This window comes from Ceratotherium simum, chromosome 17 (assembly GCF_057802395.1).
Source record: "Ceratotherium simum simum isolate JZ-2026a chromosome 17, ASM5780239v1, whole genome shotgun sequence".
NCBI lineage: Eukaryota > Metazoa > Chordata > Mammalia > Perissodactyla > Rhinocerotidae > Ceratotherium > Ceratotherium simum.
Window position 1 is genome coordinate 59,830,215 of NC_141916.1, and position 25,143 is coordinate 59,855,357.

Here is a 25,143-nt window from a genome sequence, read left to right on the forward strand (position 1 = left end):
GCCTATGTCTTCTTCTAGAAGTTTCATGGTTTCAGGTCTTACATTCAAGTCTTTAATCCATTTTGAGTTAATTTTTGTGCGTGGTGTAAGATAATGGTCTACTTTCATTTTTTTGCGTGTGGCTGTCCAGTTTTCCCAACATCATTTGTTGAAGAGACTTTCCCTTCTCCATTGTATGTTCTTGGCTCCTTTGCCAAAATTGGCTGTCCATACATGTGTGGGTTTATTTCTTCTCAATTCTGTTCTATTGATCTGTGTGTCTGTTTTTGTGCCAGTACCATGCTGTTTTGATTACTATAGATTTGTAGTATATTTTGAAACCATGGAGTGTGATACCTCCAGCTTTGTTCTTTTTTTCTCAGTATTCCTTTGGCTATTCGGGGTCTTTTGTTGTTCCATGTAAATTTTAGGATTCTTTGTTCTATTTCTGTGAAAAATGTTGTTGGAACTTTGATAGGAATTGCATTGAATCTATAGATTGCTTTAGGAAGTATGGACATCTTAACTGTGTTAATTCTTCCAATCCAAGAGCATGGAATATCTTTCCATTTCTTTGTGTCTTCAATTTCTTTCAGCAATGTTTTATAGTTTTCAGTGTGCAGATCTTTCACCTCTTTGGTTAAGCTTATTCCTAGGTGTTTTATTCTTTTTGTTGCAATTGTAAATGGGATTGTATTCTTAATTTCTCTTTCTGCTGTATTGTTGTTAGTGTATAGAAATGCAACTGATTTTTGTATGTTGATTTTGTAGCCTGCAACTTTACCATATTCATTTATAATTTCTAAAAGTTTTTTGGTGGATTCTTTAGGGTTTTCTACTTATAAAATCATGTCTTCTGCCAATAGTGACAGTTTCACTTCTTCCTTTCCAATTTGGATCCCTTTCATTTCTTTTTCTTGCCTGATTGCTCTGGCTAGGACTTCCAATACTATGGTAAATAGGAGTGGCGAGAATGGGCATCCTTGTCTGGTTCCTGTTCTTAGAGGGCTAGCTTTCAGTTTTTCACCATTGAGGATGATATTAGCTGTGGGTTTGTCATGTGTGGCCTTTATTATGTTGAGGTACTTTCCTTCTATACCCATTTTATTCAGAGTTTTTTTTTTTTAATCATAAATGGATGCTGTATCTTGTCAAATGCTTTCTCCACATCAATTGAGATGATCATGTGATTTTTACTCTTCATTTTATTAATGTGGTGTATCACGTTGATTGATTTGCAGATGTTGAACCATCCCTGCATCCCTGGAATAAATCCCACCTGATCATGGTGTATAATGTTTTTAATGTATTGTTGTATGTGATTTGCTAGTATTTTCTTGAGGATATTTGCATCGATGTTCATCAGTGATATTGGCCCGTAATTTTCTTTTTTTGTGTTGTCCTTGTCTGGTTTTGGTATCAGGGTAATGTTGGCTTTGTAGAATGAGTTAGGGAGCTTCCCCTCCTCTTCAATTTTTTGGAAGAGTTTGAGAAGGATAAGTGTTAAGTCTTTGAATGTTTGGTAGAATTCACCAGGGAAGCCCTCTGGTCCTGGACTTTTATTTTTGGAGAGGTTTTTGATTACTGTTTCGATCTCCTTACTGGTGATTGGTCTATTCAAATTCTCTGTTTCTTCTTGATTCAGTTTTGGAAGGTTGTATGATCCTAAGAATTTGTCCATTTCTTCTAGATTGTCCAATTTGTTGGCATATAGCTTTTCATAGTATTCTCTTATAATCATTTGTATTTCTGAGTTGTCCATTGTAATTTCTCCTCTTTCATTTCTGATTTTACTTATTTGAGGCTTCTCTCTTTTTTTCTTGGTGAGTCTAGCTAAAGGTTTGTCAATTTTGTTTATCTTTTCAAAGAACCAGCTCTTGGTTTTATTAATTTTTTCTATTGTTTTTTAAGTCTCTATTTCATTTATTGCTGCTCTGATTTTTATTATTTCCCTTCTTTTACTGATTTGGGGCTTTGTTTGTTCTTCTTTTTCCAGTTCCTTTAGGTATGCTGTTAGATTGTTTATTAGAGATTTTTCTTGTTTGTTGAGATAGGCCTGCATTGCTATAAACTTCCCTCTTAGAACAGCTTTTGCTGTATCCCATAAATTCTGGCATGTCGTATTTTCATTTTCATTTGTCTCCAGGTATTTGTTGATTTCTCCTTTGATTTCTTCATTGACCCAGTCGTTGTTCAGTAGCATTTTGTTTAATCTCCACATATTTGTGGCTTTTCTGGTTTTCTTCCTATAGTTGATTTCTAGTTTTACACTGTTGTGGTCAGAAAAGATGCTTGATATTATTTCAGTCTTCTTAAATTTATGGAGACTTGTTTTGTGGCCTAACATGTGATCAATCCTGGAGAATGTTCCATGTGCATTTGAAAAGAATGCGTATTCTTTGATTTTTGGATGGAATGTTCTGTATATATCTACTAGGTCCATCTGTTCTAGTGTGTCATTAAAGGCCAATGTTTCCTTATTGATCTTCTGATTGGATGATCTATCCATTGGTGTAAGTGGAGTGTTAAAGTCCCCTACTATTATTGTGTCACTGTCTATTTCTCCTTTTATGTCTTTAATAATTACTTTATATATTTAGGTGCTCCTATGTTGGGTGCCTAGATATTTATGAGTGTTATATCCTCTTGTTGGATTGTTCCCTTGATCATTATGTAGTGTCCTTCTTTGTCTCTTGTTACAGTTTTTGTTTTAAAGTCTATTTTGTCTGCTATGAATATTGCTACCCCAGCTTTCTTTTCATTGGCATTTGCATGGAGTATCTTCTTCCATCCCTTCACTTTCAGTTTGTGAGTGTCTTTAGGTCTGAAGTGTGTCTCTTGTATGCAGCATATATATGGGTCTTGTTTTTTTATCCAATCAGCCACCCTATGCCTTTTAATTGGAGCATTTAGTCCATTGATGTTTAAAGTAGCCATTGAGAAGTATGTGCTTACTTTTTTTACTCAGTGTTTTAGTAGTTCTTCTCCGTTCCTTTCTTCTTTGCTTGCTCTCTTCCCTAATGGTTTGATGGGTTTTTTTAGTATTATGTTTGGGTTCCTTTCTCTTAGTCTTTGTGTATTTATTATTGGTTTCTGGTTCATGATTACCATGGGGTTCATATACAGTAACCGACATATATAGCAATCTATATTAAGTTGATGGTCTCTTTAGTTTGACCTCTATCTGAAAGCTCTACTCCCTAACCCCCTCCCTCCCACATTTTATGTTTTGGATATCATATCTAACCTCTTTTTTGTGCATTTGTACCTGTTACCCTCTTATCATGGAAATAGATAATTTTTCCTATTTTTGGTCTTCTCTTTCCCCCTTAGATAAGTCTCTTTAGCATTTCTTGTAGAACTTGTTTCTTGGTGACAAACTCCTTTAATTTTTGCTTGTCTGAGAAACTTTTTATCTGTCCTTCCATATTGAATGATAACCTTGCCGGGTAGAGTATTCTTGGCTGTAGGTTTTTTCTCTTTAGCACTTTAGATATATCCTGCCACTCTCTTCTAGCCTGTGAGTTTTCTGCTGAGAAGTCAGCTGATAGCCTTATGGGGTTTCCTTTGTATGTAACTTGTTGTCTTTCTCTTGCAGCTTTTAGGATTCTCTCTTTATCTTTAATTCTGGACATTTTAATTATGATGTGTCTTAGTGTGGGCCTCTTTGGGTTTATCTTGTTTGGTGCTCTGTGTGCTTCTTGTACCTGGATGTCTGTTTCCTTCCTTAGGTTAAGGAAGTTTTCAGCTATTATTTCTTCAAATAGATTCTCTGCCCCTTTGTCTCGCTCTTCTCCTTCCAGAACACCTATAACATGGATGTTAGTGTGCTTGCTGTTGTCCCAGAGGTCCCTTAGACTGTCCTCACTCTTTTTAATTATTTTTTCTTTTATCTGTTCAGCTTAGGTGATTTCTCCTAGTCTTTCATCCAGGTCACTGATCCGTTCTTCTGTATCATCTACTCTGCTTTTGAGTCCCTCTAGTGAATTTTTCATTTCCAGTATTGTATTCTTCTTTTCTGATTGGTTCTTTTTTATACCATCTATTTCTTTGTTGATGTTCTCACTGAGTTCATCCATTCTTCTCCCAAGACCACTGCATCTTTAACACTCTTTGTTTGAACTCTCTGTCGGGTAGGTTGCTCATTTCTGTTTTGTTTAGTTCCTTTTCTGGGGTTTTGTCCTGTTCCCTTACTTGGAACAGATTCTTTTGCCTCTTCATTTTGCCTCTTTCCCTGTGCTTGTGTCTGTTAGGTAGGTCAGCTCCATCTCCTGATCTTGGAGAGGTGACCTTATATAAGTGATGCCTTATGAGGTCTTGCAGTGTGCTTCCCTCTTGTCACCAATTCCAAATGTTCCAGGAGTGACCTCTGTGTGGGCTACATGTGTCCTTTTGTTGCAGCGGTGTTGGTCTTCCCATAGGTGCCCAGGGAGGCTGGGCTGTCCCCCTGTCCAGCTGGTTGTAATGCTCAGCTGCGTGTAGTTGTTGTGGGCCCTTCAGTCTCTTTATTGGGTGTGGGGAGCCCCAGAACAGTTGGCTGCAAGGTCTAGTAGCACATTCCTGTTGCAGTTTTTCTATTAAGTGAGTAGGCCCCCAGTGTGGCTGGTTTTTAGGCACAGGGGCTTACAATTGCTATAAGCCTCCAGCCTATAAGGCTCTTGTCAGCTCTCTGAGGATTGCAGCTGGGTGGGGCTGACCTCAGGCATGGGAGCACCCAATTATTTCAAGCTTTGGAAGGTAGGGCCAATCCCCTATGTGCATCTTTGAGAAGCACAAGCCTTCTGCAGCTGACAAGCCCTGCCACCCACAAGTCCATGCACACAGTCAACACAGTCCTGCCCCGCATGTGTGCCCTGACACCCTGAAGTTGACCCAGTCTCTCCAAGGCAGGATCCCCACACAGTCCACCAACACCCCACAGTCTCCACCCACTCCTTGTGCACACCCTGACCCACTCACCAGGCTGCGGAGAATCCAGTCACCAATCTATGCAGGCCCACAAGTTGCCTGAGGGCTTGCTGTTGGGTAGGGCCAGTCCCTGGCGGAGCTGGATTATTTATTTATTTATTTTTTACCCCCAAAGCCCCAGTAGATAGTTGTATGTCGTAGCTGCACATCCTTCTAGTTGCTGCATGTGGGATGCGGCCTCAGTATGGCCGGAGAAGCGGTGCGTGGGTGCGCGCCCAGGATCCGAACCCCGGGCCGCCACCAGCGGAGCATGCACTTAACCGCTAAGCCACGGGTCCGGCCCAGTGGAGCTGGATTAAATTGGTGCTCTAGCAGGTGGGGCAGACCCTGGGCTAGCGGGCCCCAGGGAGAACTCCAATGGCATCTGCCAGTGTCTGTGTCAGCACACCCACGCCAGGCCACAACAATGGCTGCTGCCAATATCCCAGTCTCTGGAAAGGTGTCATCTCTCACAGAGATGCGCTCAGAGCCTCTCAGGTGAGTCTCTTTTCACCAAAGAACTATGCACCTTTCTTTCTGATTTTAGGTTGATTTTCGGTTGCTTTCCAAGACGGGTGAATTTGTGTGTGGGCCCTTTCAGAGATGGCTTTAATTTCTTTGTGGCCCAGCTTTTCTGCAGATACTCCCTATTGTTGTTAGTAGCCAGCAAAGTCAGATATTATGCCACTCGGCTCAGTTGTGCTGGGTCCAACAAACGCCTATAGCGGGATCGCTCCCCGGCTCAGGGCCCCCACTCCTTCAGGGAGGGCTGTGTACCTATGGGTTGCTCCCGGGAAGCCGTGAAGCACTGTGGCTTGTGAAGGTGGTGTTTTTTCTCCCCAGAAGGGAATTTCTGTCTCTTCCACCTCAATTAGGATTGTCATTTGTTGCAGGGGTTCCTCTTATCCAGTTTTCAGTTCTCTCTCAGGGTAATTTTTCCAAGAGTAGTTGTAAATTGTCTGTGTCCGTGGGTGGAGGTGAGTTCAGAGTCCACCTACACTGCCATCTTGACTTTCCTCCTATGGTACTAATCTTATGTGACCATCGTCATATATGCAGTCCGTTATTGACCAGAACGTTGTTCTGTGGCACATGACTGTATTGAGGGAAACGAGTACCTTCTGTAGTCCAGCAACTATGCTGGATTTATTTGCCACTCATTAAAATCTTAACATATGCCCATAATTTCCATTTTTCAGATGAAGAAACAGCCTTAGAGCGAGAGTTTGCCAAAGTTTCAGTAACTAGTAAATGTTGGACTTGAGATTCAAATGAGAATGGGGGAAGGGATGTTAGTTAGGTTCAGGTAGTATGGTGGGTTGACTGGTGGCCCTTCAAAATATATGTCCATGTGCTAATTCTCAGAACCTGTGAATGTTACCTTATTTGGAAAAATGGTCTTTGTTGATGTAATTAACTTAAGGATCTTGAGATGAAGACATCATCCTGGATTATCCAGTGAGCCCTAAATCTCATGATAAGTGTCCTTATAAGTGTGAGACAGAGGGAGATTTGACAGCCAGGGGAAGAGGAGGCAATGAGACCATGGAGTCAAAGATTGGAGTGATGTGGCTACAAATCAAGGAATGCCAACAGCCACCAGAAGCTGGAAGAGGCAAAGAATGGACTCTTCCCTGGATCCCCTGAAGGGAGCATGACCCTGCTGAATTTTGGACTTGTAGCCTCCAAAACTGTGAAAGAATAAATTTCTTCTGTTTAAGCCACTCAGTTAGAGGTAATTTTTTATGGCAGCCCTAGGATAATAATATAAGTAGGAATGGCTTCCACTTTGTGATGGCCTTTGAGTACCTCAAAAGTGGACACAATAGGGGCCGGCCCGGTGGTGCAGTGGTTGGGTGCACGCGCTCCACTTCAGTGGCCTGGGGCTCGCAGTTTTGGATCCCAGGCACGCACTGACACACTGCTTGTCAGGCTGTGCTGTGGCAGTGTCCATATAAAGTAGAGGAAGATGGGAATGGATGTTATCCTGGGGCCAATATTTCTCAGCAAAAAGAGGAGGACTGGCATCGGATGTTAGCTGAGGGCTGATCTTCCTCACCAAAAAAAAAAAAAAAAAATAGTGGACACAATAAAGGACTGGGTCTGAGCCCAGACTGAGGGGTTCCTTCTGGGGGTCAGCAGGTCACCCATACAAAACTGACTTTCTCAGGTCCTTGACAAAAAGTAATTAAGAAAGTCGTTTAGCTCTTCTTTTGCTATCAGCTTTTCTTTGCAAAGAGCCATAGGAGATGAGGCCACATGATCCCATTTTGCAGATGAGCAAACAGGGGTACAGGCTGCTTATGAGACTTAGCCTGGACTGTTGACTTGCTGAGGTAGAAGGAAAGTGCCATAATTTGAACTCACACATGGTTTATGAATTCTCCCACCAGGAGAGCCTGTCCTCAGGATCAGGCCACCGACCATCTTGCTGCTTTCTAACTTTGGTGGTTAAATATTGCTGAAATTACAAGAGTAGGCATGTTACCACAGTGTTGTTATCCCTGCAATTTGAGGTTGCCATAGAATGAAGATTGAATTCCCCTCACACTCCAAACACTGTGGCCTCCCCTTGGCTTTGGAATTGAGCCTGAGCTGCCAGGAGAGTTTTCCTTAAATGCAACACATAAAGACAACTCGGTGGGTGTGCAGGGATCTGGTCTGTCCTGTGGCTTCTAGACAAGTAGGTGAGGAGGAGAGACTTCAGTGTGATGTAGGAAAGAGCTCTGCCAGCAGAGGTTCTTAAATACTGACATGGGTCATGAAGGCATCAGTATTACTATGGGTCTTTCAAAAGAAGGAGAGGGATCACTCTGCAAACTCTTCAGCTCTGCTCTCTGAATTGTGAGTTGGGGGAGTTTTTTGGCAGCCTTTCTCTCCCCTCCATTTTAGTTCCAGTACCTGAAATGTCTTGTGTAGTAGAGTGGACTGTGCACAGCCTCTGGATTTGCATAGACTTGGGTTCATATCCCAATTCTATCACTTACTGACTAAGCTATCTTGGGCAAGAAAGATAGCTACTGCTTTACACCTGTAAAATGGGGGTAGTAAGTCTCTTTGGCAGGGCCGTGGTGAAGTCAGGGCACATTGTAGACGCTTGACAAATCTTTCTTATGGGGTTGAAGGATGGTAACAGCTAACATGAAATGAGCACATTGCACGTGCTTCACCTGGATTATTTAATTCAATCTGCACAACCACCCTAGGGAGGGAGGTACCACTGTTAGCTCCATTTTGTAGAAGCTGGCCATTAGGAGGTCAAGTCAGGTGTCCACATGTTCACAGCTCATAGTAGGGAGAGCCTGGGTCTACGCCTGACCTGTCTCCATAGACCAGGCTCTTTACTGCAGTTAAAGTGCCTGCCATATCCCCGACACTCACTAGGTGTTATTAATGATGGCGATTAGTATGAATTCAGCAGATAAATATTGAGGGCACCTATGTACCAGGCATTAACTATGTGCACATGGAAGCATCTAAGCAAGTCACCCAGTAAAGGTGAGAATACTACACTGACGCATCCATTAGCTTTGATCGAGGAAGCAGTACCACCATGGGTGACAGGGAGTTAGGGACTGATGGGAGGGCTTAGACCTACCCAACTGTGGGAGCTGATGATGAGTCTGTGGAAGGCTGTTGTCTCTGTGTCTGCTGGTGGGTCTGAAGTTGCTATAGATCAGCAGAGCCAGAAGTCTGGAAGAAAAGCTGGCTGTGATGTGGGAGAGAGTGAGGCCAAAGTGGAACCCCCCAAAACAAATGGAACTCCTAGTTGCCTCCCACCACTTCCAACCTCGACCATGAAATCTAAAGCTGGCACTCTTTACCACAGACCTGGACATATGCTTTGCCCAGAGTAGCTCAGAGTAGCTGAAGGAGAAGAGCTGGCAGGAGCTGGAGCAGCTGGGGGCCCACACCAATAGGGACAGCCAGCAGATGGGCGACAACATGTGTGCACTGAAGCAGCCCCCATAGCTGTGCACTGACCTTCACAGCATGAAAGCTGCTGCTTCACTTCCACCTTCCAAATGCTCCACAAATGTCTGCTGTGGACAACCCTACCCTGGAACCACACAGGGTAACTCTGGGAAATATAGTTCCAGCTTGGTGAAGTTGACCCCATACAGAACCCCTGCACTGGTATTCCAATCTCTGGCTCTCGGAAGGAATGGTCCTTTGGGGCCCTACACTGAAGTAAAGAGAGTAATCTCTTGGAAGGCACATTGAAACAGGGTCTTCTGACTCATCTCTTCCTACTTTGGTTTTCTGTAGGGTTTGCCCGTCACTTTTACCTGGTCTGAAACATCTACCCATATATATAAATATATACAGACAATCCTATGGGTTAGAAATTAAAGAATGAAACATATTCCCAGAAGGTCACTGTTAAAACTTACCCATTACCTTGGTGCTCCTGGGTCTCTACCGTCAGCATAGAATGGCTGACACTTTAAATAAGCACCTTGGAATGCAATGAGAAACCCTGAGTATTTGGGCTCAAGACACTGGACAGATAATTTTGGCAGGTGCTGAGTGGCTTTTGGGATAGGCAGAGGGAGAGAAAGGGAAGGGACGCCCTGGGGCTTTGACGGGAAAGTTATTCCAGAGTGATTCATTTGAGGTGTTGTTCCTGGCTAGGCAGTGAAGAGAGGGCTCCTGCCTGAGTTGTGGGTGCCTACGCAAGAGAAGAGCCTGCCTGGCAACACGGCTTTCGAAGCCGTGGGCCAGACAGGAAAAAAGAAGAAGAAATATTTACCTGTAGTCCCACCTCCCAAAGAAAGCTATGGTCAACATTTTGGTGTGAACCCTTTTAAGTCTTTTTCCTTGCTCAAATATATGCCTGTTTGTAAAAGAAAACTGGAATCATAGCATACATGATATTTTATAACCTGTTTTTATTTTAGTGTAAATAGTCTTCTTCCCTGTCACTGATTTTATTCCTTAATATTGTTCATAGCTGTGTAGGATTTCATTGTATGAATGCACCCTAGTTTATCTATGAAGTGGTTAACAGCACAGACTCTGCAGACAGACTGCTGGGGTTCAAATCCCAGGTCTTCCAGTGTTTACTAGCTGTGAAAAATTGGGGAAGCAAGTTGACCCTTCTGTGCCTTAGTTTCCTCACCTGCAAAATGGGGATAATAGTACTCCTCTGATAGGGTTGTTCTGAGGAGCAAATGACTGTATACATGTGGATAATCTCTCAATGTTATTATTTAACCAACTTTTTTTTGTTGGATATTTAGATCGTTTCCAAGTTTTTCACTCTCACAAATGCATTATAATTAGCAAATTCTGTGCACTCGTAATTGCTTTCAAAGGAAATATTTGTGGTCACATTAAGGAATCTTTTCCAGAGTGAATCATCACTCAGCATACCTTGAGTGTCCATATGTACAAAGCATTATGCTACGCTCAAAGAAAAATGAACACAGTTCTCTTCCTTAAGACATTTAAAATGTAGTCGGGGGTGGAGAAAAGGCACATTCATACACAAATATAATTTGCTGTCATGTGCTGTCAAGTTGGCTGCAACTCCTAGTAACCCTGTGAATGAGTGATGTCCACAATGCCCTGTCCTCAACAGCCCTGCTCAGCTCCTGTAGACTCGTGCCTATGGCTTCCTCTATGGAGCAGTCCATCTCATATTTGGTCTTCCTCTTTTCCTGCCACCTTCTACTTTTCCCAGCATTATTGTATTTTCTAAAGAATCCTGCCTTCTCATGATGTGCCCAAAGTAGGACAGCCTCAGTTTACCATTTCTGCCTCTAGTAATCGTTCAGGCTTAATTTGCTCTAGGACCCACTATTGCTTCTTTCTGGCAGTCCAGGGTATCCGTAGAGCTCTCCTCCAGCACCACATTTCAAATGAATAATTCTTTTCCTGTCAGCCTCTTTCACTGTCCAGCTGTCACCCCTGTACACAGTAACTGGGGATACGAGCATGTGGGTAATCCTGGCCTTGGTCTCTAACAGCACTTCCTTACACTTGATGATCTTCCCTAATTCTTTCATTGCTGCCCTTCTTTTTTTTTTGTGAGGAAGATCAGCCCTGAGCTAACATCTGCCAATCCTCCTCTTTTTGCTGAGGAAGACTGGCCCTGAGCTAACATCCGTGCCCATCTTCCTCTGCTTTATATGGGACGCCGCCACAGCATGGCTCTACAACCAGTGCATCAGTGCACGCCCGGGATCCGAACTGGAGAACCCTGGGCCGCTGCAGCGGAGCACAGGCACTTAACCGCTTGCGCCACCAGGCCGGCCCCTCATTGCTGCCCTTCTGAGTCTCAGTCTTCTCTTGATTTCTTGGCTGCAGTCTCCATTTAAATTGATGACTGGGGCCGGCCCAGTGGCTTAGTGGTTAAGTGCACGCGCTCCGCTGCTGGTGGCCTGGGTTTGGATCCCGGGCGCGCACCGAGGCACCGCTTCTCTGGCCATGCTGAGGCCGTGTCCCACATACAGCAACTAGAAGGATGTGCAGCTATGATATACAACTATTTACTGGGGCTTTGGGAGGGGAGGGAAAGTAGACCTTTAAAAATAATAAATAAATAAATTGATGACTGAAGCAAGGTAAACAAAGTCTTTAACAATTTCAGTGTCTTCATTGTCTATGTTGAAGTTGTGTAGTTCTTCTGTAGTCATGAGTTTTGTCTTCTTGATGTTCAAATGCAGTCCTGCTTTGGCACTTTCTTCTTTCACTTTCGTCACAAGTTGTTTCAAGTCACTGCTGCTTTCTGCCAGTAAGACGGTGTCATCTGCATATCTCAGATTGTTGATATTTCTTCCACCAATTTTCACTCCTCCTTCATCTGAGTCTAGCTCAGCTTTTGGTATGATATGCTCTGCGTAGAGATTAAACAGATAGGGAGACAAACTGCACCCTGTCTGACACCTTTGCCTATAGGAAACCATCTGTCTCTCCATATTCTGTTGTGACGTGGCTTCTTGTCCACAATACAAGGTTACGTATCGGGACAGTCAAGTGCCGAGGCTGCCTGTTTCTTTCAGAGCAGCCCACAGCTTTTCATGATCCATGCTGTCAAAGGCTTCCCTGTCGTCTATTAAACACAGACTAACCTTCTTCTGAAATCCTTTGGAGCGCTCTAGTAGCCAACAAATAATCACAGTTAGATCTCATGTGCCTCTCCCTTTTCAAAATCCATCTTGGACATCAGGCATTTCTTGCTCCATATAAGGTCAAAGCCTTTGTTGCAGCACCTTGCACATCACTTTACTTGCATAGGAAATTGGAGCAGTGGTCCTATAGTTACTGCACTCCTTGGCATCTCCTTTTTGGGGAGTGGGATATATATTGAACTTTTCCAGTCTGTAGGCCATTGTTTTGTTTTCCATATTTGTTGGCATATTCATGTTAGGATTTTGACAGATTCAGTCTCTGTGGCCTGAAACAATTCTATCCATATCCCGATTATCCTGGTGACTTATTTCTTTCTGGTACTTTCAGAGCAGCTTTCACTTCACATTCTGGAATTACGTGTTCTTCCTCACAGAAATCTTCTTCAAAGGCATCTGTCATCCTTTTGTCTCTTCTGTATAGATCTTTATATACTGCCTCCACCTTCCCTTTATCTTCTTCTGCTCGGATAGTATGCTCCCCTGTTGGTCGTTCAGCATTCCTAATCTAGGTTTAAATCTCCCTCTGATTTCTCGAATCTTCTGGAAGAGACCTCTTGTTCTTCATTTTTGTTGTTTTCTTCCATCTCTTTGCATTGGCCATTATAGTGGTCTTCTTTATCTCCGTGTGACAGTCACTCAAAAACTGTGTTCAGGATTCTAACCCTGCTTTTGTCACCTTTTACTTTTGCTTCTTGCCTATCCCTGACAATTTTTAGTGTTTCTTCTGTCATCTCGATTTTTCTTCTTTTTACTTCAGGCACTGTCTTTTTGCATCTTGCTTAATAATAATTCTGGTTTCAGTCCATAGCTCTTCTGGTTCTCTGTCAAATACTATGTAGAAATACAACACTATGCAGATGGAGGAGCACAAAGGAAGAACTGCGGGAGAGGAGAGAAGGGAGAGCACCTTTAGTGGGAGAACCAAATCATGATACGAAAGAGGAAGAAAGACTCCCTCAGAGGCTCCCGCCACCTCCTGAATCCCTGAGTCAGAATCAGAATGGTTTCCATTTGTCATGTTGAGAATCTGTTACCTTGAAAGAGAGCATCGAGGGCTGTGTTTCAAAGTTAGAAGCTGAGATATGGGTGTACATTGCAAGACCAAATATTTAGGAAATACCTTTTTCTGGAAAGGAAAGAACACATTTCACAGCTGAGAAGAGAAGTGAAAAATGAAACTAAAGAAGCATGAAGGTAATATTTACTTACTAGATTTATACAGCGCCTACCTTTAGAAAAGTCTGACTATAAATCCAGCACGTGCCCCCCTAACACACACATGCTCTGTTCTCAGTCATCTGGCTCTTTGTGAATTCTTGGAGGCACATTTTACAATCATTTTACTGTCATTTCAAACTGTTCATTCCCCTCTCCCACCCCAGCTCACCCTCAGTCATCCCCTCTGAGAGGGGATCATTGTAGGAACATGAGTTTGGAGTCAGACACTCCTGGGGCAAGTCCAGGCTCCACGGTTCACCAGCTGGGTGGCCCTGGACATGTAACTTAACTCTCTAAGTCTCAGTTTCCATATCTGTAAAATGGGGATAATAATAACAACAATAACACCTACCTGATCCTTGCAGTGAGGATTATGTGAGAGAATGCCTGTAAAGCACCTACACAGTACAGAGCACTCAATAGTGTTAGCTATCATTACTATTCCTGTACTATAGTGTGTAAAGGGGGTGCAAACCAATTTTAATATTAGCTTCAACAAATAATCAGGTACATGGCATATAATGCATCCTAAAGGTAAATGGAAGAGATATTTGGATTTGCATCATTTCTAATTTTCTCTGTTTGCTTGAAAATTGATTATGAACACACCAGAATGGTAAAGAAGCCAGATTTCTCTTGTGACCAACAAACTGGAGACCACTGTTCACAGTAGAATGAAGAAGACTGATAAAGCTTAATGCTCTCCCAAGGGCATTTGCCTTTTAAACTGGGGCCAAAACCATTAGCCAAAGAAATGAAGCTGGAGGGGTGAGGATTCAGATATCAACCAGGGGACAGAGGGAGGCATTTTGATGCAGTGAACTGTAGCACTCCTGAAACCATCTCAGGTACTCATTCACTCCTTCATTCATTCAGTAATATTTATTAAGTAACTACTGTCTGCCAGGCATTGTTCCACGCACTTGAGATATACTAGTGAACAAAATGGACAAAGATCCCTGCCCTCATGGGGTTTACATTTTAGTGAAGGATATAGACAATAAACAATACAATTAATGAATAAGGAGACTACAGTGTATAGTATATGTTACAGATTAAATACCATGTAAAAAGTACAGGACAGGGGAGATTGGGAAGGTTGGGTGGGGGGAGTTGGGCAGGTTGTAGTCCTAAGTACGGTGGGCAAGGGAGCCTCACTGAGAAAGTGAGATTTGAGAGCAAAGTCTAGAAGCAAGTGAGGGAGTTCACCAGGTGGCTATCTGAGGAAAGAGTGTTCCAGGCCGTGGGGACAGCCAGAGCAGAGGGCTCAAAGAGTGTGCGTGAGAGAGAGAGAGAGAGAGAGAGGGAGTGTTCCTGGAGTGTCTGGGGAACAGCAAGGAGGTCAGCGTGGCCAGAGCAAGTGGGAGGGGATATAAGAGAAGCTGTATGTGGCTGTGCATGTGGGTCTTTTTAGGCCACTCTAAGGACCTTGGCTTTTACTAAGTGACTCTGGAGCCTTTGGAGGGTTTTGAGCAGAGGAGCACTGTGATGTGACATTGTCAATGATTACCCTGACTACTGTATTGAGAATGTACCACAGGAGGGGTGAGGGAGGGGAGGCCAGGGAGACCAGCCTCTGCAGAAACCCAAGTGACTCAGACCTGGGAGGCAGCAGGGGAGGAACTGAAAAGTGGTCACATTTGGGATTTTTCTGAAGCTAGAGCCAACGGATTTCCCGAAGGACTAGATGTGGGAGGATGAGATAAAGGAGTCAAGAATGACTGCAGGTTTTTGGCCCCATCAACTGAGGTGGGAAAGGCTGTTGAGGAACACGTTTTCCACAGAAAATAAGGAATTCAGTGTTTGGATGTGTTAGGTTTGAGATGTCTATTAGACACCCAAGTGGAGCCTGAGGTGGCTGTGTAGCCTGGCATTCAGGAAGAGAGGTCTGGCTAGACGTACAAATCTGATACGGACAGTTGCTTAAAGCCGCGGAGATGGAACGAATGTGGACGGGGAGGTGAGGAGGTCTGAGGGCAAGAAGGTAGAGATTTTCCAAGAGGGAGTTGTGGGCTCTCCTGCCAGGGTTCAGGAAGCCCCACTCTAGAAGAGCCTGGGCCTGCAGGGGGTGCCGTGGAACTTGTTTGGGCTGCAGTGAGTGATGGAGAGAGACGTTGGCTTCTCCGAGAAGGAGAGGCGCTCAACAGATTCCTGCCCGAGTGGCAGCAATAATTAAGAGAAGTAGGTAAGGATATCCTAGTAGAACACGTGCTCGGCGGTCTTCAAGGAATTAGAAACCCGGGTCTATTATTCTGTTCAGACGTCTGGGCACCAGAGCGTTGCCTAAGAGGCTCCGCCTCTCGGGCCCTTTCTCTCTCTCCCCTCCCCTCTTCCCATCCTCGCCTCTATATGTCACTTCTACAACCGCTCTGATAATAATTGATCAAACAGAATCACGGAATCACGGCTCATTTTGCTGTTTTGTTCAGTGGCCCGATCTGCAGAGACTGGTAGTCGGGCAGGCTGTAGTCGCCCCGCTTGGAACGCCGCGCACAGAGGCCTTCCAGTCGTGGTCGGCCGCGCACGGCCGCGCGGGGCCGCCGAGGGGAACGAGGCGGGGGCTGCAGGCGGCCGGGAGGGGGGCGCGGCGGCCGGCGCCTGCGGCCCCGCCTTCCCCGGGGGCTCCCCACGCAGCCCCCCGCCGTGCCCCTGGCCCGGCGCCCGCCTCGCCTGGCGCCCCTCTACGTCATGCGGGCAGAGGGCCGGCTCGGGCGGCGCGGCCGGGGCGAGCAGGGGCTCCCCTTCGGGCTCGGGTCCGCGCCGTGCGCCCCGCGCCGAGCGCCCGGCTCCCTGCGCGCCGCCGCCGCCGCCACATCTGGAAGCGTTCAGCGCGTCTGCCTCCAGCGCGCCGGGCGGGGAGGGCGCGGGCGCGGCGGCGGGAGGGAGTGAGCGCGTTGCTCTCGCGCGCCCGCCCGCCCGGTGTCTCCCTCTCGCTGCCTCTGCAGAAACAGCTCCCTGCCAGAACGGCGCTCGGCGCGGCGCGGCCCGGAGCGGCGGCGGCGCCTCTGCCTCCGCGCCTCCGGAGTTGCTGGAGCTTCTTGACAGAAGCAGCCGAGGAGGGCCCTCGGGGAGGACCGGCCAGGAGCGGCCAGAGACGTCTCAGCCCCCTGCTGGCGCGGGCGGACCCCCTCTCCCGCGGCGTGGGGTCCATCGCTCCCCCTCTCCCCTCCTTGCCGCCTCTCCTTGCTCTGCCTCTCTCGGTTTATTTTTTCAAACGGTGTGGCCGCCAGAGGTGCGGGGCTAAATTCTTGGAAGGGGCCCGGATGTACCGAGGATGCATTACAATTCCACTCAAGGAGGCAGTAGTGGAAAGGATCAGTTTTTGGTATTTGATGCAATAATGGGAATCAGGTAATCATCGGAAGGGAAGAGGAAATACTGCGGATCCACGGCTTCCTTGAATTTTGCACGAAAGCCGCCGACCTCGGAGGAGGGATTAATCCAGACCCGCTTGGGGTGTTTTGACATTTCTTCCTCTTTGTGGCTTCTTCTCCTTTTAAGACAATTTCTGGTCAATGGTCAATGAAAACACGAGGATGTACATTCCGGAGGAAAACCACCAAGGTAAGGCGGACCCCGCCGCCGCGCCGGGGCTCCAGCCCGGGCTCCCCGCCGTCCCCACCCCTCTCCTGCTCTCCTCGCGCGCCCCGGGCTCCGGGCCGCTCCCTGCGGAGTTGCTGGGGCCGCGTCCGCCTGGGCTCCGGGCGGGGGCCGCCCCAGCCTCGCCCGAGCGGCTGGGAGCCGGCGGGACCCGGGCCCGAACCGCCGGGGAGACGGAGCGGAAAATCCCCGCCCCTCCCCCTCCCTGTGCCCGGCTGCTCCAGAGCATGTGTTTCCTATGAAATTCCAGGCGAGGGGGGAAAAGTTCCCGAGTGTCTGCTTCTGCCTTGCTCGCTCGCTCTCCTTTGCCTTGAGAGCCCGACTGCCCGGCCGGGGCGCGGTGGGGAGGGGGCGCCGGCGCCCCGAGCCCCGCGGACCAGGGTCCCTCGCCTCTCTCGGGGCGCGGCTGGGAGCGCGCGCGCGCCCCTCCCCAGGCCTGCCCGGCGCCCCCGGCTGGTGCCCGGCGTCCCACTGGCTCCCAGGCGCCCCTTTCCAGGGCAGTGCGCTCCAGGCGGCGGGTGGGGGCCGGGGATGCAGATGGGAGTCTCCGCGCCTCTCTCCCCCCTCTTCTCTCTCCCTCTCCCTGTGTCGCCCTCTCTCTCCCCTCCTCCCCTCTCCCTCCGCCTGCTCCCGGCTCACCTACACCCACCCACCTCTCTACTGCCATCGACCCCGAGTGCGCCCACGCCCCGTGTGTTCTCGTTCGCACCCACATGTGGGCTAGCACCTGAGGATGTAAGCGGTTAGAATTCGGGCCGTGTGTGGGCTTTCCTTTTTCATGTTTTAAGGAAATAATAAAAGGGTGTGCCGAGCTCACGCGGCTCCACACTATTGCCCAGTGTTTTCCCAGCATCTCCATCCTTGGCATCAAGTGTCACCAGCTCCCTCTGTCAGGGGGAAAGGCTTTCAGCTAACTCCCCACTTCCTGGAAACTACCCCCCCCAATTAACAAATTATTTTTTGGCATTGCTCAGCAATTAGGGTTATGATGGAGTGTAGAGGAATGGTCTTGCTGGAGTGTGGCGGCCTCCGGCTTCATGTCTGTCTGTTCTCCCAGGCTTTCTCTGTCTCTCTGGCTGTAGTCTCTCCCTTTCCTCTCTCAGTTTCCCAAGCCTCCCTGTTTACACTCTTCCTTCAGTATCTTCCTCCTCAATACCTGTGGCTGTTGGTCTTGTTACTTCCTGAGGTACTTCAAGTGCTCCTCTGAAGACCAGCCTGGTAGAGGGGTTGTCTCCCTGTCTCTTCTTTCCAGCTCCTCCCTCTTTTTGCCCTCATCTCCACCATTTGGGAACAGAACCCCTACTCTTTAGAGCCAGAGGCTGCCATCCTCAAACTGATTTTGGGGTGATTGTCCCTCTGCTTTCCAGCTTGGGTGGCAGTGTGGGGATTTTGGCCTCTTTTGGTAGAAAGAATTTTGTCAGGGGTCATGGGTTCTAGGGTGAGACCAGGCTTTGGGGTCACAAGGGCAGCTTCTGTCTCTGGATTTCTCTACCTCATGCCCCCATCCCTCACCTGTTCCCCTGTCCCCTTCCCAGCTGATGGAGTAGTGGAAGGATTAGGAGGGAGGGAATGAGGGACACAAAGGAGAAGGTGACATTTGTGAAGAGTGGGGATGGATTTCTCCCCTCCAGGTTCTCAGCTCAGTCCAAGCAGCCTTGAAGAGGAGAGCTCAGTAGTGTTGTCCTTACTCTCACTGACAATGGCAGTGCTGTGGCAATAATTGTTGTTCATGCAGTGATCATCTTAAATAGTTTATAAGGTCTCCTCTTAGTGCAGGACAAACCCTTTCTCAGCCCTCTTCCTTCCTTGCTTTTGCCCCTTTGTACCCCAGCATCCCCCCTCCCCACATGCACAGATGCAGGGAGCAGACATTGAAAGTAGGAGCACTGACCCTGGAGAGGTTTGTGAGAAAGATGGAGGGAAAGGGAGTGAGTGAGCCGTGGCCTGGAGCTCTGCTTTTCCAGCAACATGCCAACAAACACTATGGCAACCTGAATTCCAGTTTTCTCCCTTGAAGCTGCAGTGATTATATAATTCTCAGGAGCAGTTTTGCCTCCATTCCTGGATGCGGTTTTCAGGTGAAAGAGCATCAGGCTCCCTGTCTCCCCTGCGTTTTCCATCCCCTATTCCTTGGACCTAGGCATTGCCGAGGATTTTTGGAGGGGAGGAGGGGAGGAGGGTGACGGAAGTGGGGAGGGCTGACCTGGAAGAGTATGAATATTTACAAGGAAGGGGTTGCTGTGGCTTAATAACTAAAGGGGCGATGAAACGTAAGTGATGGTTAGAATTTCAGGGGACAGAGAGAGAAGAGAAGCCAAATGATTACCTCAGAGGAGTGATGGTGGCAAACCAAAGAGTGGAGAACCAAGACAAAGTCACTGGTGGTGCGGCTTTGCGTTCTTCTTTTCCTGACGGACTTGAAGGCACTGAATGCATCAGCCCTTCTACCCCCAGCTTTTCAGGAGGGAGGGAGGGTATGTCTGTGTGTGTGTTGAGGGTCAGGGTATGGGGACCGGTGGTCCATGCCTGAAGATCTGGCTCCCGAACCCTGGGTTTCAGGCTGGGAGGGGCTCCTGTGGGCCTCACCTCCCCTCTGGTGCCCTATCTGCTCTGGTCCCAAGCCAGCCTCCCACTTTTCTGGGCTGATTTTCCATTGCAAGCTCCAGCTAGCAAATGAGTTTAATAGTCGACCATTTAACAAATAAAACATCAGAATGTCCCTTATCTGCTGGAGACAAGGCAGAGGGGAGAAACACGTGTTCTGGGAGTGGAAGGCACACTGTGCTTTTCTTTTAACTACTTAGCAATACAGCAGAATAGTAATCATCATAATAAAGTAATAGTAATAATGCTCACAGTTAACTCTCTTTACAAATGGTCAAAGAGCAATGCTGCTTGCACCTCAGCTTGTGCAGGTTAAAGAAAGCATGACATTAGCTTCTCTTTTTCATGGAGGAAACGGAGAAAAAGGGCTAGTGAGGTTCAAAATATTGTTCATAGTATTGCTCAGATACTTTCCAGAGTATCTGAATACTACATAATAGAATATATTGCAAGAATCAATTATTCATTATTTCCATAGAGCACATGCCAACAATATTTAAATATGTGCTTGTACACCCACACACACACACACAAACACAGTGAATAAGGAAAAGATATTTTAAATAGATTACACAATTGCCTGATGCACTTTGGGGACCCAGTGCATTGCAGAGAGGAATATTGGTAATGCAGTCCCCTAAGACTGTTGGGACATTTCTACCTCACATTAAATGGAGAATTGTTCTCTACAGGTAGATGCTACAGGTATAGTGCTTTGCAATGAAATGATGAGCAATAGCCCCTGGAGCTGTCTCTCAGAGTCTTGGTGATGACTTAGGACTCTTCAGTTTTCTCTTTGACTTAAAACTGCCTGAGGTGGGTTCCTCTGTATATAACACCTATACTAAAAGAGTCCAAGGAGCCTAGTGAATGGGGATTCTGAGGCCCTGCTGATCTTTGTATCCCCACTTCCTAGCAGAGGCCCCAGCGGCTCATTCCAGGGCCTTAATGACTGAGTGAACTTGCATGCCTGCATGAAGGAATAAATGCAGATCCAGCAAGACCTCAACTGGATGTGGCTTCTGCCTCTCCCAGTAGGTGGTGCTCCAGGGCTTAGGAGTCAGGAAAGGGGTACGCAGCCTGTTTGGTGAGGAGAGATGTCAGGAGTTGGGAGAGAATTTCCTGTCTGCTGCACCTCTTTCATCACCCGCACACCTCCCCCCGTGCAGAGAACTACAAAGACCAGTGTGTGTCCCCATGCCACCACTCACACCAGAGGCCTCCCCAGTGTGACTGAGTCCCTCAGTGACCTTGCCACCCTTGATAACGAAAACCCACTTTGGGTTTCTGCCACACTAGTGCACACTCTTACCTCCAACTTCTGTTTACCTCTATACAGACAGCAGCCTACAGAGCCTTGAGGGAGCCTTTTGGGTGATTAGCTGAACTTGTTATGGCCATATATTAATTTTCCCCCTGATTTACCGTGGATGGTTTAGTAACCGGAGGGGCCGATGGTTCCAAAGCCCAGGAGACAGGAGGCGACCTGAAATTGGGATCTGTAAACCCTGACCTATAGGGTTACAGAGCTTGTCAGCTCAAAGGCAAGAAGACATTTTCCTAACTTTATTAGGGAAAAAACACAAAAACGACTGGGTACACTTCACAGCTGATTTCTGTTTATGAGTCTGGCTGGGGTCCTGCTGGGTAATGGAAGAAAAGCTGCCGAGACCTAGGTTAGGAAGAAAGTGAGATTTGTTCTAATTTTCAGTGATGTTTTCCAACTCCTGGTGTTTTCTTTTCTATCCCTTTCTTCACTTGGCTTTCTTAGTTTTTGTGGTGAATTCTGTGCGGTCTGAGAAACCCTGGTCCTCGAGTTAGGAAGGGGTGAGTGAGTGGCTGACAGCGCTCTCTTCCTTTTACAGGAATTCCTCCTGCCTGGTGTCCCAGCTGTTTGTTATGTGGTAGTTGCAGGTCAGCCAGCGTCATCCCAACTGTGCCTTGCCTGGACTCTGAAAGCAGTGCTCAGCATTCAAAATTAGGGGACAATTTTGTTTTCCAATATGGACTAAAGAAAGCTGATAGATTATTTGGAAAGTACCTGGAGACTTAACAACAAGACTAGTTAGCAAAATAATCACACCGATTTAGTCTGTTTCTAGATTCGGTCCTCACTGTTGCCTACGTTAATGTTGGGCACTGTGGAGGAGAGCAGAAGACTGATGGAAAAAGGCGTGGGGGATTGTTCTGCCAAATATCAGGTGCTAAATACTTAGCGACATGAGTGGTAAACACTCTGATAATGAAACAACCTTCCGAGCTGTGGCTGTCATTATGAAAATAATTTAGTAAACACCTGTTTACATGTACCTCAAGGTTAGACACTGTATAAAACAAGTACAAGTGACAGGATCCCTCTGGGAAATGGCATGCTTTTCAGCGGCGTTTCAAAGCCAGGCACGGCGACTTCAGCCGAACTCCTGGCGGAAAAAGCAAACTGGAGGGCTGACACACTGAAGGAGCCTGTTTGACCTCCAAACCCCGGGCGTACAGAAGAGCCTTCCGCGGGCCGTAGTCCGCAGGTGGGTGCGTAGACCGGCCTTCCTGACCCCTGTGGCCTCGCGCCCGGGGCTCGTCCCCAGCCCCCGGCTTCCTTCCGCGGGGACTCGGGGGCGCTGGCGGGGAGGCGGCCGCTGGGGCACGGGGGGCCTCCCGGGAGCCTCGGGACCCCCGAGGGCCTCGCTGCACTTCTGGCCCTGGGTCCTGTGTGGGTGGGAGCCCCGGGGGGCCTCAGGGAAGGGGGGCTGTGAAATGGCTGGGGGCTCAGGGAGCCGGGCTGGCGGGAGGCAGGGGAAGGCAGGAAGAGGCCCAGCTGACCCGGGTGCCTGCGGGGGAATTTGGGGAACAGTTACCACTTGTGGAACCAAATAAAATTTAAGTAGGGATTTAAGGGACGTAAGAACAGTTTGGGCCTGGAGCTCAGGAGTCAAACAGGGGTTGAAAATAGGCCCTTACTTCCTCAGCGACCAAAGGAGCTAAAGGAATAGTTAATCTGGCTTTAACAGAGGATGAGGAAAGGGAGATTAGCTGGCAAGAAGCCAACACCTCTCAGTCCCTTCTTTCCCAAAGGAACCCCACCAAACCTTACTCTCCATGACATGTTCACTTTAAAATGGTCTTCTTGTGCTGTACCGTCCATGCGTGTGTGTGTGTGTGTGTGTGTGTGTGTGTGTGAGAGAGAGAGAGAGAGACGGGGTAGGGTGGGGAGGAGGTGGTTCTAGATTCATGTTCTTTGAAGAGTTTGTCAAACAGACTTAGAATAAAGGTAACGTCTCTTTGGGAATTTACTTTCTAGGATCAGAATATTTTATGGGTAAAAGGAACCTTAGGGATAAGCTCTGTTTCCAGTTGAGAAAACAAAGGCTCCTGAAGACTCAGTCATCAGGCAGGGATGTGACAGAAAACAAGATCCTCATCTCTTTACCCTCCTGCTTTCTCTTGACCACACTTGGTGTATGTTGAACCCTCTAAGAGAGCATTGCTTAGTGTTTCTGGTTAGATTTTGCTTGATAAACCTCTCAACCTCTCCCTATTCTTCCTTCCCTGACCCCACCTTTGTATTGGCTTAAAATCATTTCTGAGATGTTAGATTTGGAAACAGAGTTGGGGGGGTGGGGATGGTGGTAATCTATCACTGGAAAGCTTTAAAAATAATTTCTTAGACTCCAGAGTAAAAGTTCAAACATGTCCACAAGAAACTCCTACAAAATTCAGGTCACTATTTTTTGTCTGCAAACGGATATGTCTCCAAGCCTTTTTTATTTGCTCTTTTCCTTTCTGCCCCAATCTAGGCTGGTTTCAGCCCCTTAGGGAGAGTGGGGTGACACAAGGCCAGGCCGTGCTGTAGGACTTCCCTCAGTGAGCTGTCAGGAGTTCTGCTGGACTGGCAGGCTCTACTCTTGGCCAGGGCAGGAGACACAGATTAACTGCATAGTAGAAACCATGGGGACATTGAGGTTGCAGCTGGCCAGAGGACAGGCTGCCATGGACTCTACCTGAGTTGGGAGAACAAAGGCCTTGCTTCCTTGTTGGGGTTGGTCTCCTAGCACCTCCCTACCTCTTCCCAGGAGACATTTAAATAAGCAGTGGTGGTTTAAGTTCAGCACATGGAGGGGATTTATCGAGCACCTGCCTCTGACATTCCCATCCGCCTTGAAGCATTCATTGGCTGGCTTGTTTGATATTCTTATAAGTCGTCTCCGAGCACCTGGACAGCATTTGAAGCTGACTTGGTCTCTAGCTTTAAGACAGGCATGAGCCAGACTCAGGCTTAGAGACGTGGCCTTTGAGCTCCCTGGAGGAGGCCACCGTTTCAGAACATAGTGTTGCAATAATTTCATGAAATAGTCAAGCTGCCAATTTGCCAAGAGGGGTTTCTTTTAATACACTCAGCTACACTTGGTGTTGCCCGCTTGAACCTAGCTAAAAGGAAAATAAAATAATCTTGTCTCCTGTCCTTTAGAGAACCAAGCCAAAATCCAGACAGTAAATGAATGTTCTTCTCCGTAGTGCCTGTGGGCAGAAATGTTGACTTGATTACTCAATTAAGCTCTATTTACTTTGTAACCATTGTGTCATGTTCAGTCATTTATATTGTTTTTTTCCTTCTGAAATAATCCATGTTGGGCTAAAACCTTTCAAAGATGTTAGTTAGCACAAGTAAAAAAATAAATAACTAAATAAAAATAAGGTTACAGCTAGAAAAATGAGTTGGGTCATATTCTTTGACTTGGTTTCTTTCTCTGAGAGTTTTGAAGGAATCAAGTCTCGTACTTTTCATCTGTAAAATAGAGATAATAATCCTCAGCCAGTTAATTTCACAGGGCAGCCGTGAGGCTCCAAATGGGAGAAAGAATGTGAATCTCTGCAAATATCAGTTATTCTTATCAGAGAGCAGAGCACTAGAGTTTGAAAAAGCAGCACCATGAACCGGCTTTCAAAGCATTTCAAACAACTGTGTAGGTGTTGTTGGATGGTTGACATTATTCAAAATTTCAAGGATGGAAATGTAAAACAAAGAGAAACAGAGTCTGAGGTGGGCTGGCTGATACCAGAATAATCGAGGAAGAAGTGAAAAATGAGTCAAGACAGGCCTGGTATTTTGTTTTTCTTGACAACTTCAGCCCACCTGAGGCCAGTAGGATCCCAGGACTGTGGGGCCATCTGGACTGCTGTTTCTAACCAGAGGGTCAGGACCCGGGATGCTGGTTTTCCTTATGCCCAGCAGCTGTCCACCTGCCATTGCTGCCATCTTCTCACAGCCGTAGTGCATGGCTCCTTGCCTTCAGCCTCAGGTCCAAAGCCAAACTGGCCAGAAGTCCTTGAGGGTCCAAATATCCGGAAATGGGGCCATTGAGAGCAGGAAGGACACCACCTGGGCAAACAGACGTCTCCTCACTTTCCAACATGAGTTCCCCTAACCTAAACACAGCTCCACAGTGCAGAAGGACAGACTGCCTGGGAAATAAAACTTTGCTTCAAATGTAAACCTTGCCTTTGGAAAATAAACAATTTGTTTTATATAGCAAAAGTGCTGGAGGTTTGTAGGTAAAGAGAGGGAACTGTTCCATACAGCATCTTGAGACATTTATCAAAATAGGAAAGGGCTTTAATTCACATCTTAAGTGACAGGTTAACCTTCAGTTTCCTGAAGCAAAAA

At 46.9% G+C, this 25,143-nt stretch overlaps 1 protein-coding gene across 3 annotated transcripts in view; it reads left to right on the forward strand.

The window, feature by feature from the left end:
* The window catches only part of CACNA1C (calcium voltage-gated channel subunit alpha1 C), a 714,534-nt gene that overhangs the window by 74,327 nt on the left and 615,064 nt on the right, over nt 1-25,143 (forward strand). For 2 of the 3 annotated variants that reach the window (XM_087442975.1, XM_004438792.3), the window contains exon 1: nt 16,180-16,844. The exons of the other annotated variant lie outside the window; for it this stretch is intronic. In XM_087442975.1, coding sequence (XP_087299101.1) covers nt 16,796-16,844 — 49 coding nt within the window. In that variant the 5' untranslated portion in view covers nt 16,180-16,795. Of the gene's footprint in view, nt 1-16,179; nt 16,845-25,143 lie in introns of those variants that run through there. 3 annotated transcript variants of the gene reach the window in all.